The sequence below is a fragment of the Mesoplodon mirus genome (genome assembly GCF_964341445.2).
Source record: "Mesoplodon mirus genome assembly, chromosome: 3".
In the NCBI taxonomy this organism is placed as follows: Eukaryota; Metazoa; Chordata; class Mammalia; order Artiodactyla; family Ziphiidae; genus Mesoplodon; species Mesoplodon mirus.
In genome coordinates, this window is record NC_138978.1 from 94,405,556 (window position 1) to 94,421,096 (window position 15,541).

Here is a 15,541-nt window from a genome sequence, read left to right on the forward strand (position 1 = left end):
GTGGAAATAACAGACTCTAATCCCTGACTTTCAAGGATGCCACTTTCTTTTTATCTTTATGGCAGAGTATTAATCTGCTCCAAAATGGAGTGGTGGGGGAAGCAGAGAGGCAGGCTGAATTCTTCCTTTGGAAATGGCTTTCAGAGCCCATTTGCATGAGGAGAGGCACTTCCTATTTTCACTCATTCACATGAAGAGAAGACAAAGCAAAACAAAAGACCACACATGGGTAATATTCTTTAAAAGGACGTTTATATGAACAAAAGGGAGATCAACTGATTTTTTTATACAGGCATTTACATATAAATCATTTAATGTTTGCTTCTCAGTTTTTTTTTTTTATGCTTTGAAGGGTGTTTTAAAAATACCTTGCCTTCGTGATGTTGTACAAGAAACTGAAAAAATTTCTCGGTGTCTGTGAAATGCATATTCTTATTTCTCTGAAATAGTACTTAAATTGGAAAATTTCATTCTTAATATTAACTTTTCATTTACTTTTAAGTGATAATGAAACAAGCATTTTGTTTAGTCCTTTGGAGATTGTTTCTCAGGGAAAATAGCACAGAATATCTAAGCTTATCATAAATCTTCATGAAGTCTACATGAATAGAAAACACGTATATGTTCTCTTCCTTGGAAGTAAAATTTTATTGCATATGATTAAAGGATAGGTATATCTAATTTTATAGAAGAATTGTATTGAAGTTTGATTATAGTTTCTAGAAGGTAACCTAAGCTTTAGGAGACTATACAATCTCCTTTAGGTGGCTATTCCAAGGGCAGTATCCATGTAATAATAAGCAATATATTTCCTCTCTACATCTCCCCTGAAGCTGAGTCGCTTCAGAATCTCTTCCAAAAATCTGTCCATGATATATTTGACATGCAAAAAAATGGTATTGTTTCTTTTCAGGCTTTTATACAGCATAAATAGAATATTGTGAGAAGATGCTTGTCATAGACTGTTTTATATTTACAAATGACAAGATCAACAAATAATTTTCTTGTCAACACCTAATCCCTGAAACTAAATTGCATCACAACAGTGTGCCATTCAGAACTGGGAAGCAAGCAGGAGCATTTGGAAATACATCAGGAAGCAGCTCCCCTTTCCCTGAAGAGAATTCTGTCTTTAAAGCAAATTAAGGGACTTCCCTGGTGGTCCAGTGGTTGGGACTCTGTGCTTCCAATGCAAGGGGTGCTGGTTCAATCCCTGGTCAGGGAACTAGGATCCCACATGCCATGAGGCACAGACAAAAGATTAAAAAAAGTAACTGCAAATTAAATCATTTTGAAAATTCATACAATGACATGTAGGTCAAGGTTAAAAGAATAGTAGTGTGAGGAGAAAATTAATGTGCTCCATAGAGAGGGAGAGTTGGGTGAAGTCAAAATACTGACAAGAAACCTCTATCCGTAATCAAGCCAAAGAATATGAAAGCGCTCTCCTGACATATGAGTTTTGAGCATATTAAACAACTAAATTAAAACTCCTGAAGTCTCAAGATCCCTTGAGATAATAACTGTGGTGTTGTATAAGAAAAGTTTCCCTAATGGCACTGAACAAATAAATTCTTCTATAATTTAGCATTCATGGATAAGATGTGAATCACTATTTACATATATGATTACAAAGAATGAAACAAAATTATTCACAGAATTATCATTGAGGAAGTGAAGATGAAATCAATCCCTTAATGCATTTCAGAACACATTTCAGAAATGAGTGGTTACTTTTTTTGAAATGATGAATTTGAGATAACCATGATATTATTCTACATGCATGGTGGGTCATGTCACGTCTTTCTGTGCAGAATAACCTGTTGTGTTTCTATGTCTAACTTAAAGTGATAATGCAATATGATATTTTTTAAGATGTATAAATAATTAACTTAGTATTCAATGATTTGAAAAAAATTCCTCTTGATTATTTCTATTTGATTGTTCATAAAGGAGTTTATCATGTATGCCACAAGATTTTCACACATGTATGGTGATTGGTAGAGTTTCATTAGGAAAATTATTTTTATACAAATAAATGTTCTTTATAATTGTACACATACCATATTGCCTATGGTACTAAATATAGCAGATTGAACATTTGAAGCATAAGGTCATAGACTTACAGTCATTAGTTTAAAATAAGATAATTTTAAGTATTTTATAAAATAAGTGTTAAGTTGGTATTGAGAACTGGGAAGTTTCCCCTGGAAAATGTGTTTCAGCTCATAATCATAGTGATAATGTTTAAAATGATATGATCACATATCTAAGGCACTGCCATTCCCTACTTTTCTCAGTTCCACATTTTTACCCATATCAACTTTAATTTCACAATAATCTCTTTGGCACAGTAACCCCAAATATTTGAGATTTTTTTCATAAATAAAACTCATAATCTCAAATCTTGCTTTTCTTATACAGAAGAGCTACCAGCTCAAATGCCCAAGGTAATTAGCCAACGAGAATCCCACAGTGAAGGTAACAAAAGCAAATCCCACAATGCCAGGCACTTTGCTAGATAGTGAGGATAAAAGGTAAAAAAGAAATAAATGGTCTTCCTTCAGAGGGTCATAGCCAAGTGAGAAATAATCAAATGAATAATCAAAGTGCACTAATCAAGCTATGGCAGAGGGAAGGGCAAGATACTAAGGGAGCCACATAGAAGGGGACATAATTCAATTTAGGGTATAGTAAAGAATTTCAGGGAAAAGTTCCTGAAGGAAATGATGACTAAATATATTGAGTTTCTTCACTGATGTCCTGTGTCCTAGAATCCTACAGCAAGTGCCCTGTTCCTTATCTTAAGTATGGTCCTCTGTTCACTGTAAACACATTTTCTAAATATTTCATACCTAAGTCATATTACTCAGTATGAGTGGATAACTTTTCAGAAATTAGCCACATCAATTCCATTTCAATTGTCCTGGAGGGTTTTCACCCAGAAGTTCCTGCTTACCTAGATTCTCTTATAATCTACATTCTCTAATAAGATAGTTACTAGCCACATGTGGTTATTTCATTTTAAATCTAATTGATTTACATTTTAAATAATTAAGTACAATGAAATGAAATTAAAAATTCAGCTCCTCAATTGCAGTAGCTAAATTTCAAGTGCTCAATAGTGGTTACCATATCGGACAATGCAGAAAATATGTCCATCATCACAGAAAATTTTACTGGACAGCTCTGCTTTAGGAAGCACCTTTCTTCCCTCATGTTTGCTTCTCATGGGTTGGTCCTTCTGCTCAATCCCAAATTATTTTATGGAAACAATATGCTAATAAAATGTTCTTATTCTAACTCTGGTACTTATTTTTTTCTCCCCTCAGACACCTTGTTTTCATGGTTTTAAGAATGAAATGTCAAGATTCTAAGAGTTACAGCAGAATCAGTCACTATGTGATTAATCAGTTAGGTGTCACTGGGTATTGCTAGGCATAGGGTCACAGTCTGAGTGCTGCAACTGTGTTAAAATGCCAGGATGCTGTCACACCCTTGACCAGTATGTAGGAGCACAGAAGATCCAGCAGTGCTCTTTACAGTGCCCAGATTGCTTACTTCTCACTGCTTCCTCAAATACTCAGGAGACATTGCTCACATCTCTAAAGATCTTACAAAAAATACATCTTGACTTTATTGAAAATATGGCATGTTAAGAGATAACTTATATTTCATTTGTACCCGTTAAATCCATTTTGAACAACCTCTTGTCTTTGCAGATTATGGTAGGGGAAGGAATTCTCTACTGTTGCCTGTCCAAAAGAAGGAATGGAATTGGCCTGGAGCCCAATATTAATGCTGGAGGCTGCAACTTCAACTCTTTCCTTAGAAGAGCTGTCAGATTCGTTGGTGGGTGTGGGAAACCACAAAGAAAGGAAATGGTTTTCAAATAGAAATGTTATATTTAATTACAGATATTAAGTCCTTAAAGCTATAATTTAGATGTATAATGTCAAATACATGATGAATTTTACATTATTTTTAAAAATCCCATTAAAACACCCAAATTTGAGTTTTGTATCTAAAATGTGTTATTTACAGTTATAATCTCTGTTTGAGAGCCAACATGCCATGCATTTCAGTATATTTTTGTCTTAGCTCTGGTAGAAGCATGAATTTACTTTAAAATAGTTCCTTGGATCTGTGTTCATTTTTTAAAATGGAGAATAAATGTCAGCAGGCCAGTATGAATGGATAACCCTTCAGAAACTACTTTAGCCACATCAGTGATTCCATTTCAATTGTCCTGGAGTGTTTTCATCGAGAAGTTACCGCCCATGAAAATGTCACCATAGAGTACGGCATCAAGGCTATTTTTCCTTGGTTATATCATCTAACTTTACCTCCTATTTTTTGAGACCTATAGGAAATCAGTGGGCCTGCATCAGAATCAAGCCAGATCTAAGCCTTCATGTCTTCTGATTAGCATGTGACTATCTTAATATTGTTTGAGTCACAGACCTTTTTTTTTAACTGAGTTGAAAAGTCAAGCCAAAGTACATCACCCCAATGTAAATGCTTTAATTGATTCCCCGTAAATCAGTAAAAAGTTATTTCTACCTTTAATGTCTCAGCTGAAAGGAATAGGTAGCTTCATTTAATACCTAGTAGATAATTAAATACAATCACCTCCCCCGCTAGAGGAAAAAATCTGGTCTAAATCATGCCCTAGACTCTGCCCCACTATGAAAGGCACATCTTTGCCATACAAGGACTATACGGCAAGAATAATCCCTTTACCGAGGTCATGAACTAAGACAAAGAAGTAAAACTTCAGGACATATAGCTGATCTCAGGAAAAGTTTTCGTACTGTAACAAAATGCTGTGGCAAAGGGGCACATAACCTCTCTGAAAAGCCTCATGATGGTGAGGATGGGCCATCCTTTCCTAGAGAAGCGTGCCCCAGAGTCAGCAATGCCCATCCCCTGGGGGGCCTAGATTCTCATTCTCCAAAGGTAAAAATGAGTGGGTTTCCTCACTTATCCATACTCCTCTCCAAGATCTTACATGCTGCTAGGAATTAGAATGTATAAATAAAAGGTCAGTGTCATGAATCCAGGTGAGTGGGTGGAGAAATAATTGGGAGAGTGGTTTTTAGGTGACAATAAGCAGAGAAGGAAAATGCAAAAAGAGGTAACATACAGGCCAACCATCTTGGTCTAGAGGAATCCACTGATGAGTTACCCAGGTGCCTGTCACAGTGATTTCTATGAGTAAATCATAAATCAGAATCCAGGCTATCAAGTCAGAGTGACTCCAGGGTGTCTAGACAATGTAGAGGGAGAAGGTGAGTTCAAATCATGTGTATGTGAGCAGAGCTAGATTCCCAAGGATAAAGCCAGGCAAGGGACTTGAAGCAGGAATGGAGTTTGAGTGTACAAGCCTGCATCAGGGTTTGTGAGTTTATGGTTTCATACTGGGCCCAGGAGATAAAAGAAAGATAGAATTTCAACTGGGATATTTAAGAATATCATCTCCGAATTTCAAACATGAAGGAAGCCTCTCTACAGCTCTGTACTTGTATGATTATTGTTTCTATGACAAGGTTGGTCTGCCCTTTTCTCTGTTTTAATTAGAATTCCTGGTATGATTAACATTTTTGGCAACTGTGGCTGCAGATAGGGACTACTGGGGAGAGAGAGCCCTGGAAGCTCAAACATGCTAAGCAATTTACAACGATTTTGAATTTTGCTTCATTGCCCATATTTAATTCTTCTCAAATCACACAGTTGTCACCTTAACATTAAGCACTAGCTTGGTAACAGTTTCTTTCCTAGCATTAAGCACTAGCTTGGTAACAGTTTTAAGCATTAAGCACTAGCTTAAGCATTAAGCACTAGCTTGGTAGTGCTTAAGCACTACCAGCATTAAGTACTAGCTTAATGTTAGTGCTTAAGCACTAGCATTAAGCACTAACTTGGTAACAGTTTCTTTAGCATTAAGCACTAGCTTGGTAACAGTTTCTTTCCTTTTGCTTATAGGTGTTCATGTGTTTGGACTCTGCTCTACAGCTCTCATCACAGATATCATCCAGCTGTCCACAGGCTACCAGGCACCGTACTTTCTGACTGTGTGCAAGCCAAACTATACCTCTCTGAATGTATCTTGCAAAGAGAATTCCTACATTGTAGAAGATATTTGCTCAGGATCTGATCTTACAGTTATCAACAGTGGCAGGTTAGAAATGGAGATTATGAAAATTTCCATGTCAGTGTTTTCATTGTTCATTAATAGCTTGGGGCATCATCGCAGGCATATATTTTTCAATCATAATGATTTTGGTTTTATTTTTCTTTTCAATTCAGTGATCTCTTTAGGGATAATACCATAGAAACCCACTGGTGGTTCATTCTGAATCCTTCTGTCTGTCTCCAAATTTCAGCCTCACATTCATGCCACTCATCTTCATATCACCAAACCCCAATCATGTTCTGTGATTTACCCTATACTACTTATGATTTTAGGTTATCACAATTCGTTTAGTTTAGATATTTATAGTTAGTCATGGCTTATAGTCAGTATGTGTCATGTAGTGACTTAAGTGGAAGGCTAAATATCTATGATATTTCCAGCTTCATTATAAATTTTATTAAAAAAAGAAATCATGAATTTTCCTTTTGGTAGAGTTTTAAAAGAAATAGCATCTAGGACTGCATATGTCTCCTTTGAGTAAACTCAGAAAATCTGTACAGCTTCTGACCTTGCATTTCAGAAAATAAAAACTGAAAAACCCAAGAAACTACCAAGACATTAAATTGTTTTCAATCAATAAAGTAAAAAAAAAAAAAAAAAAAAAACTTACATGGAAAGAGAAGTTCAAAAGAAATAAATTACAGAAGGATGAAGGGCAACAAAAAAAGACATAAGAATTGTATTTTTCACTCACTGAGTTCCCAAAGATTGAGTCAAAAATAAGTTAAGTACCCTTGAAGAATCAGAGCCTTATATTACATAATTATATACATTCACGTTCTTACGATCCATTCAATTCAATAATTTTGAACCTACATTTAAGACCTATGCTCTCTATTCTTTCTCAATTCTTTTACATTTTCTTGTCTGAATGGTGTTTCTTGTGTTGAATGGTAGTCCTTTTTATTGGGTACGAAATAATTAGGAGGACATTAATAAAATGGAATTTTATTTTTTCCATTTTTTATCCATTAAAAGAAATCTCTATTCTCCATCTGTCTGTCCTTTACAGTGTCTCTCTCACTATCCTCTGTTCTACCTCTCCCACCTTGCTTCTTATTTCACTAAATAATATACTCTGTGATTTTGGAGATAATGATTATTTTAAAGTGGGATAGATAGAGAAACATTTTATTAAAATTAGACTTTTTCAATGCTCTCTAGAGTGTAAAAAAAACACATCTAGACCTGCCGCTGTGAGAAAATAATTTTGTCTCTTAAAGTTGTATGTAAATGAAACCATATATTTAAGAGCATAGAAAAAGTTTAAAAGCTTTAAAATCTTAGGTTTTATAAACCTTTAAGCTGACATAATTATAATACCAATAAACAATTATAATGCTTTCCATTCCATTTCTACTTTCAACCATCATTCCAATGGTATAAAGAAGTGATTCTTAACAAAGCTAACACTTTACATTGGAAAGTGCATCACTACTCTACTTTAATACTAATGGTGATTAGCAGTGTTTTTTTATCACTCAGATCTTTCTCCAGAAAACTAAACAGAAATTAAAGTTATTGCTTATTATCTTGAGGCTTTTAAGTTGAACACTGTAACACCCAGTGCTCTTGAGATGATTGTTAGCAGTGTATCAGAAACAGAAGGCATAATTTGACTCTTTTCCTTTGGCAGAAAATCATTCCCTTCACAACATGCGACCCTTGCTGCCTTTGCAGCTGTGTACATTTCGGTAAGTAACTGGGTCTTTTTTGTCAAACTGCATCCTAGAGAAAATCAGAGAAATGAGTGTTGTCTCCAATGACTAATTAGATTATATAGCTGTGTAATAGCAGAACAGTAAACTTTAGCACAGCAGTCCTTCAATATAATGGCATCAGAAATAGAAATTGGATGCTACTATAAACAGTAAGATAATTTTTTGACACAGTCATAATGTTTATTTAGCCTAATACCTCTTTAATGTAATATTATACTTCACGGGAGGGTATTGTAAAGTACATGAATGTTATAAATTCTAAAATTGAAAGAATTGCCTTAAGTACACACACACACCACCACATTTTTGTTTCAGTTTTTATGTAACAGTGAGTTCTAAGTCAGTGTTGATAAATGCTATACAATGAATTGTCACCATATCTGATTAATAGTCCACTAGATCTTATGTGAAAAAAATGGATTGAAATTATGTGACAAGTAACGTGGAGACTAACCAGTTATCTGGCTAATTCTATGGCTTCAATTTTTTCCCAGACTTTTGTGTAATTATATGAGAGGTCTGTTATTTATTTGATGAATTTTGTCATGTATTTCCTTTTTTTCAGGTATAGAATATAGCCATAGCAGGGGGAATGGAACAGTAAAATTGATGTCACATGTATCAGACTTTTGAGTTTACCTTTTTATTTGATTATAATTGAATAGTAAAATGACCTTTCTTACATACTTAACCCAGTCCTTTCATTTTAAAGATGTACTTCAATTCCACACTAACGGATTCCTCTAAGCTTCTGAAACCTCTCCTGGTCTTCACCTTTATCATCTGTGGAATCATCTGTGGGCTAACACGGATAACTCAGTATAAGAACCACCCAGTTGATGTCTATTGTGGCTTTTTAATAGGAGGAGGAATTGCTCTGTACTTGGTAAATAATTTATTACTATTCAATAAAGCACAATTTAAAATGGAAAACATGCAGAAAATTTGTTTTGCACTGTAATAATTTACTTGCAGTATAGTTTCTATCTATGAGAAAATCTCTGACTGCATCTCCATTCTAAGCCAAAACATATATCTCACTTTCAGTAAAATAATTTACTAAACTCTTAACATTGGCCAGAAACTGTGATTTTAGAAAGATCATTGCATTTTACCCTTACCCCTCCCACAAAAAAAAAAAGTCAGGGACTACTATTACTAGTATAATTTTATAGATAAGGAAAGTAAAGTTAGTGAAAGTTTAATGGAAAATTATATACTTTGCCCAACAACACAAATGTAGCATCTGGATATAACTATGATCCAACTAATATTGAATTCTTTAGCAGTACTCTATTTTCAAGCCCGATCTTCCTTCAAGAATATCCTCAACATAAGGAAACTGAGATTGTCCATTTCATTCATTCATTCATGCATTCATTCATTCATTTTACATTTATTCAATATCTGATCCATGCCAGGTACTATACTGAGCATCAGAACGCTAATAAATAAGGTACATCTTTTATGAGTTTCAGTGCAAAGATTAATAAAAGTATAAATGATTACAACATGTTAAATTATGTATTAGGGTATGAACAAACAGCTCTGAGGATAGCAAACTGCCCAAGGAAGTTAGGGAAGTCTTCATAGAAGTGATACGGTTTTTTTAAAAAATGAGAGTTTCTTAGGATAAAGAAAGGAGGACATCCAAGCTGAAGAAACTGCATATGCAAAAATATGGACATGTGAATGAGCAAGTCTAAGTGGAGGGTGAGGGAACAGAAAGAATGAGAGATAATGGCCAGGTTTCTAGCTTGGAAGACTGGCAGATGGTGACTTCATTAGCTGACCTGGTAAATAATAGAGGAAGCAAATTGGTGGAGGGAAAGGAGGTGGACAAACTCAATTTAAGGATCAACAGGCAGTTGAATAGTTGGGTCTGGAGCTTAAAGTAGCAATGCATGGTGGAGAATAGATTTGGGAATCAGGGACATTATTGGTGGAATTACCATTATAGTTATGGCAGTATATAAAATTGCCAGGTCCTAAGAACAAAAGGAGCCAGGGAAGCACCAATATGCAAGCCACATGCAGAAGAAAAAAGGCAATAATGAAAGAAACTAAGAGGATCTACAGAGAAATAAAAATTAACTGTCTATTGGAGCCATTCTAAATCTTGTGGTCTTGGTGTACTTGTGAAAGGCATTATGAGAAAATGCTTACAAAAAATAGTAAACGTACTGAAGTGAGCATTGATTTTTTTTTTCATTTTTATATACTAGCATAGTCAGGATCGTCACTTCAAATCTCATACTGCCTCATATACTTTCCTCGGTGGAGGAGAAAGCCATCAAATGAAAGTTAGTGTGTCAGGAATTGTGCATAAGCCTGTGTTGCTCATGAGAGTGTTCATTGGCAACAGGTGTTACACAGTATGACTGAGAACTGTTTCTCTCCAGTTCATGCATTGCTTTTGTACATGTCTGATTTTCATGGTTTCCTGGAGTCCCAAGGGTTTGGGCTTGAATCTCAATTCTCCTGCTATTTGGCCAAGTTTTCTTCACCTATAAAATGAGGATAATAACTCTCTGCCTCATATCATAAGAAGGATTAAACAACTATATTTATTAAGCCCAGTGCTGGGCACTGAATTTTGAACAATATAAGCAGAGGTTATGTACAGTCTAGTGGAGGATGGTCCTAGACTTACGAATTTAAATACAATCATTTTTTAAACTAATTTTTATTGGAGTATAGTTGCTTTACAACATTGTGTTAGTTTCTTGCTGTACAGCAAAGTGAATCAGTCATACGTATACATATATCCACTCTTTTTTAGATTTCCTTCCCATTTAGGTCATCACAGAGCACTGAGTAGAGTTCCCTGTACTATACAGTAATTATTAATGGAACATTAGGGAAGGACTGTTCATCCTGGAAACTCTGGCAGTGAGAGCGTAGATTGGCATTATTTAGAAGATTTTAAACAGGAATTAAAGTACTTGGAGAGGCAGAAGCTTGACTTTATTCCATTCCTGTTTACATTCTGCCCTGAAATTGTAAATTTATCAGTTCTAAGCCAATGCTGTTGTTCATTTTTAGGCACTCTATAAAATGTCAAATCCATGAAATTCCTTCCATTTGATTTGAAAAGCAGACAGTGGCTACCTTCTATTGAAATTAGCTTGCAAATAGGTATTTGCTACTGGCTCTTATCTCTAAACTAAACATCTCAAAAACTGAAAATCCAGCAGGGATTAGAGTGTCTATGTGTCAAAAGCCTAGAATTTCTGAAGCTGAACTTTAGCCTTTTTCAGATTTTTATCCCCCAAATCTGAAACAAACAAAAAATTGACGACCTGAGTATGAAGACAAGATTAAATAAAGTTTGGTTCAAATTTACTGTAATAGTACTGAGTTGATCAAATATTGCTTTCAAAATTTAAGACCAGGTTTAAATCAGGAAAGAACATGAATGCCCCAATCTAGTGACAGTTTCTGCCCTCTCTTCCCAGAACATTCTGGAAAATGCTGAACAGAGGTCTGTGCTCCATGTGAGTTGTGAAAATATGTGTCTCTGGCCCCACTACAAAACTGATATCATGTTTTATGAATGATTCATTGTTCTGTATTTCCACATCTCTTCTGCTTTCCATCATGAGGTATGATTGAAAATGGCAGACAAAATAAATCAGTTAAGCCATTTGAGGTGTCACTCAACAAGTGGTTCATAAATCCAGAAAAATGAATTCCTTTGAAAAGGGGAAGAATGCCCTGATTTCTCTCATTGTCTGACTTCTCTTCTCAAAACAGAGGACAAGATTGTTAAAAAACATTCCAGTGGGATGGAGAAAGGAGAGAAAATCCAACTAATACTAAAAAGTAGTGGGGCTTCCCTGGTGGCACAGTGGTTGAGTCCACCTGCCAATGCAGGGGACACGGGTTTGTGCCCCGGTCTGGGAAGATCCCACGTGCCACGGAGCAGCTGGGCCTGTGAGCCATGGCTGCTGAGCCTGTGTGTCCGGAGCCCGTGCTCCACACTGGGAGAGGCCACAGCAGTGAGAGGCCCACGTACTGCAAAAAAAAAAAAAAAAAAAAAAAAGTAATGGACTCCATAGTTCTGAACAGTTAGTTCAGTGATTTATGATATAACTTAAAAACTATTTCCTGAGTAATTGTACCTTTAGGTTTTGGTTATTTGCATTAGTCAATGGTTTATAGAGAACACACACTTATTCATGTGCCTCAGTACATCCTCCAAGGCAAACTCCCAGTAACCATGTCTTCTAATGCATGATATTTATTGTTTCTTCCAACATTAGGGTCTGTATGCTGTGGGGAATTTTCTGCCTAGCGAAGAGAGTGTATTTCAGCACAGAGAAGCCCTCAGGTCTCTGACAGACCTCAATCAAGACCCCAGCCGAGTTTTATCTGCTAAAAATGGTAGCAGTAGTGACGGAATTGCTCACACAGAAGGCATCCTCAACCGAAACCATAGAGATGCTAGCTCATTGACAAACCTCAAAAGGGCAAATGCTGATGTAGAAATCATCACTCCACGGAGCCCCATGGGGAAGGAAAACATGGTTACCTTCAGCAATACCTTGCCTAGAGCCAACACCCCATCCGTGGAAGACCCTGTGAGAAGAAACGCCACCATTCATGCCTCTATGGATTCTGCTAGATCCAAGCAGCTCCTCACCCAGTGGAAGAATAAGAATGAAAGTCGGAAGTTGTCCTTGCAGGTTACAGAGCCCGAGCCTGGACAGTCACCACCCAGATCCATTGAAATGAGGTCAAGCTCGGAGCCATCGAGGGTGGGGGTCAATGGAGACCACCATGGTCCCGGCAATCAGTACCTCAAGATCCAGCCTGGCACCGTCCCCGGGTGTAACAACAGCATGCCTGGGGGACCAAGAGTATCCATTCAGTCCCGGCCCGGGTCCTCACAGTTAGTGCACATCCCTGAGGAGACGCAGGAAAACATAAGCACCTCCCCCAAAAGCAGCTCCGCTCGGGCCAAGTGGCTGAAAGCTGCGGAGAAGACCGTGGCCTGTAATAGAAGCAACAGCCAGCCTCGAATCATGCAAGTCATAGCCATGTCCAAGCAGCAGGGCGTCCTCCAAAGTAGCCCCAAGAACACTGAAGGCAGTACGGTCTCCTGCACTGGCTCCATCCGCTACAAAACCTTGCCAGACCACGAACCCAGTGGGATCGTGAGGGTTGAGGCTCACCCGGAGAACAACAGGCCCGTCATACAGATCCCGTCCACCGAAGGCGAAGGCAGTGGCTCCTGGAAATGGAAAGCCCCTGAAAAGGGCAGCCTTCGCCAAACTTATGAACTCAATGATCTCAACAGGGACTCCGAAAGCTGTGAGTCCCTGAAAGACAGTTTTGGTTCTGGAGATCGAAAGAGAAGCAACATTGATAACCATGAGCATCACCACCATGGAATCACCACCATCCGTGTCACCCCAGTAGAGGGCAGCGAAATTGGTTCAGAGACCCTGTCCATTTCTTCTTCCCGCGACTCCACCCTGCGGAGAAAGGGCAACATCATCTTAATTCCTGAAAGAAGCAACAGCCCCGAAAACACTAGGAATATCTTCTACAAAGGAACCTCCCCAACACGGGCTTATAAGGATTGAGGGATGGCCATTCAATCATTTGGGCCACCCCCAAAAGGCCACGCGTAGATTCTACCACTGCTCTGTTCCAGCGAATCGAGAACCTTCTCACCAAACTAGATTATACACCATTAGCCCGGAACTCAGTGACTCTTGAGAACTATTCTACCCAAGCTTGTAGACTTCACATCAAGGGGAGGGAAAAGCACAATGCAAGAACCTAACTAATGTGATAATGTGAAGACTCTTCTTAAGACCTAACTTCAAACTCAAATGGTATGCAGAGGGTAGTATCAAAAGAAAGTGGTTTCCTTCAATGTATACTACTGTACTTCCTGAATGTGCCAACTTTAGGGATCTTTCTTTATAATTAGCTGTGGGAATCCAGAACACATGTTTTCCCTATAGCAGAGGCCATGCAGTATTATATATTCATTTTGCAGAATCTGCACCAAAAGCTCAACACGGGTGGTGCTGATTATTATAGTACGTATACCATGTAAACTCTCAAATTCTATTTAGCTGTGAAATAGTGGTGTGCAACTCCTTGTCAGAGAAATGCTACTGTATTAAGAAGTTGTTGGCTTCTTTGTGTTAGAATAGGACACCCTGCAGCTTTTCTGTAGTGGCTCTGTCACAGTCAAAAAAAATGAAAAGGTTTTGTGCATTTCTTCAAAATTATGCCTTCTTTAACAATAAAAATTGATAGGGATATTTTCAGTGAAAGAGAATACTTTTCTGCATAGCTTTTTGCTGCTTACTTTTTATTTAAATATAGTTACTGCTAATGAAAAATCTGTTTTTAGTGAGTAAATTTGCATAATTTAAAAAATACTGTTTTAGAGAGTCTTTTGAAATTGTGATCATATTTTGCATTTTATGCTTTCTCCTTTATTTATTGATTTAAATTTTTATGTTATAGATATGTTGTTCTATTTTTAAAGCAAAAATAACAGTTGACATTCTTTGAGCAAAATATACTGCTGTGAATTTATAAACAAGAAATATGAACCAAAACTCGACATTGTGGGTTACATTGACAGCAGTGTTGGTCATGTCTAACTTTAGATGTTTCCAGCCAACTAGCTTAAGTTGATATATATATATATATATATATATATATATATATATATATTTTTTTTTTTTTTTTTTTTTTTTTTTTTTTTGCGGTACACGGGCCTCTCACTGTTGTGGCCTCTCCCGTTGTGGAGCAAGGCTCTGGACGCGCAGGCTCAGTGGCCATGGCTCATGGGCCTAGCTGCTCCGTGGAATGTGGGATCTTCCCAGACCGGGGCACAAACCTGTGTCCTCTGCATTGGCGGGCGGACTCTCAACCACTGCGCCACCAGGGAAGCCCAAGTTGCTATCTTAAGTAATCCAAAAATTTCTTTTTGTTCCAGATTATTAACTTTTTTTATATCCTAATAACCAGTAAATTAGAGCCACAGTAGTTGGGTTTTACCGTCTTCTCTAAAGTATTTTTGTTAATTGGATAACAGGGAGAATCTGAAAAAGATGTAAACTGTTAAGAAGAACATCACAGTATACATTAAGAATGTATTTCTTCAAAATATCTAGATAGACACAGTTTTTGTGCTCAACATACAAATGACAGTTTTTGCTACCTATCCTGAATGAAGCTTTCAACTTAAATCAAAGAAAACCAATATTATCAATAAGAAGAAGATAAAACCAAAACATTTTGAGGTGTTTTCCACGTTAAAATTTTAAGTATGAAGAAATACTTGGTTCCTGTAATTTAGTATTAAACCTTTTTACACTATTTCTGAAGAATTCTAATGTGCATTTGATGATTGCCAAGGGGACAAAAGGTAACAACAATGCTGGCTGATCTGATCTCAGTTTAGTTTTCAGTGAGAACAGAAGTAGTTGTTTAGAGATGAGTAGTACCACATTCTTATCAACTTCTACTGGAAAAGGGCAGAGATTTGTAGAGTAACCAACCTCCTAAAGCATTAGGGATTTAGCTGAAACCAGCAGAATTGAAAACTCTGGCAATAAATTACAGATTCTACTATACCCCTTCTGGCAAT

At 36.9% G+C, this 15,541-nt stretch overlaps 1 protein-coding gene across 2 annotated transcripts in view; it reads left to right on the plus strand.

The window, feature by feature from the left end:
* PLPPR4 (phospholipid phosphatase related 4) overlaps positions 1-13,508 on the plus strand; it is a gene marked incomplete at its 3' end in the record, with an annotated part of 37,413 nt that extends 23,905 nt beyond the window's left edge. The window contains exons 3-7 of one of the 2 annotated variants that reach the window (XM_082615148.1): positions 3,723-3,852; positions 5,986-6,181; positions 7,833-7,890; positions 8,630-8,803; positions 12,183-13,508. In XM_082615148.1, coding sequence (XP_082471274.1) covers positions 3,723-3,852; positions 5,986-6,181; positions 7,833-7,890; positions 8,630-8,803; positions 12,183-13,508 — 1,884 coding nt within the window. The remainder of the gene's footprint in view (positions 1-3,722; positions 3,853-5,985; positions 6,182-7,832; positions 7,891-8,629; positions 8,804-12,182) is intronic. The other variant, XM_082615147.1, reaches the window with a different exon arrangement.
* Positions 13,509-15,541: the final 2,033 nt, after the last annotated feature.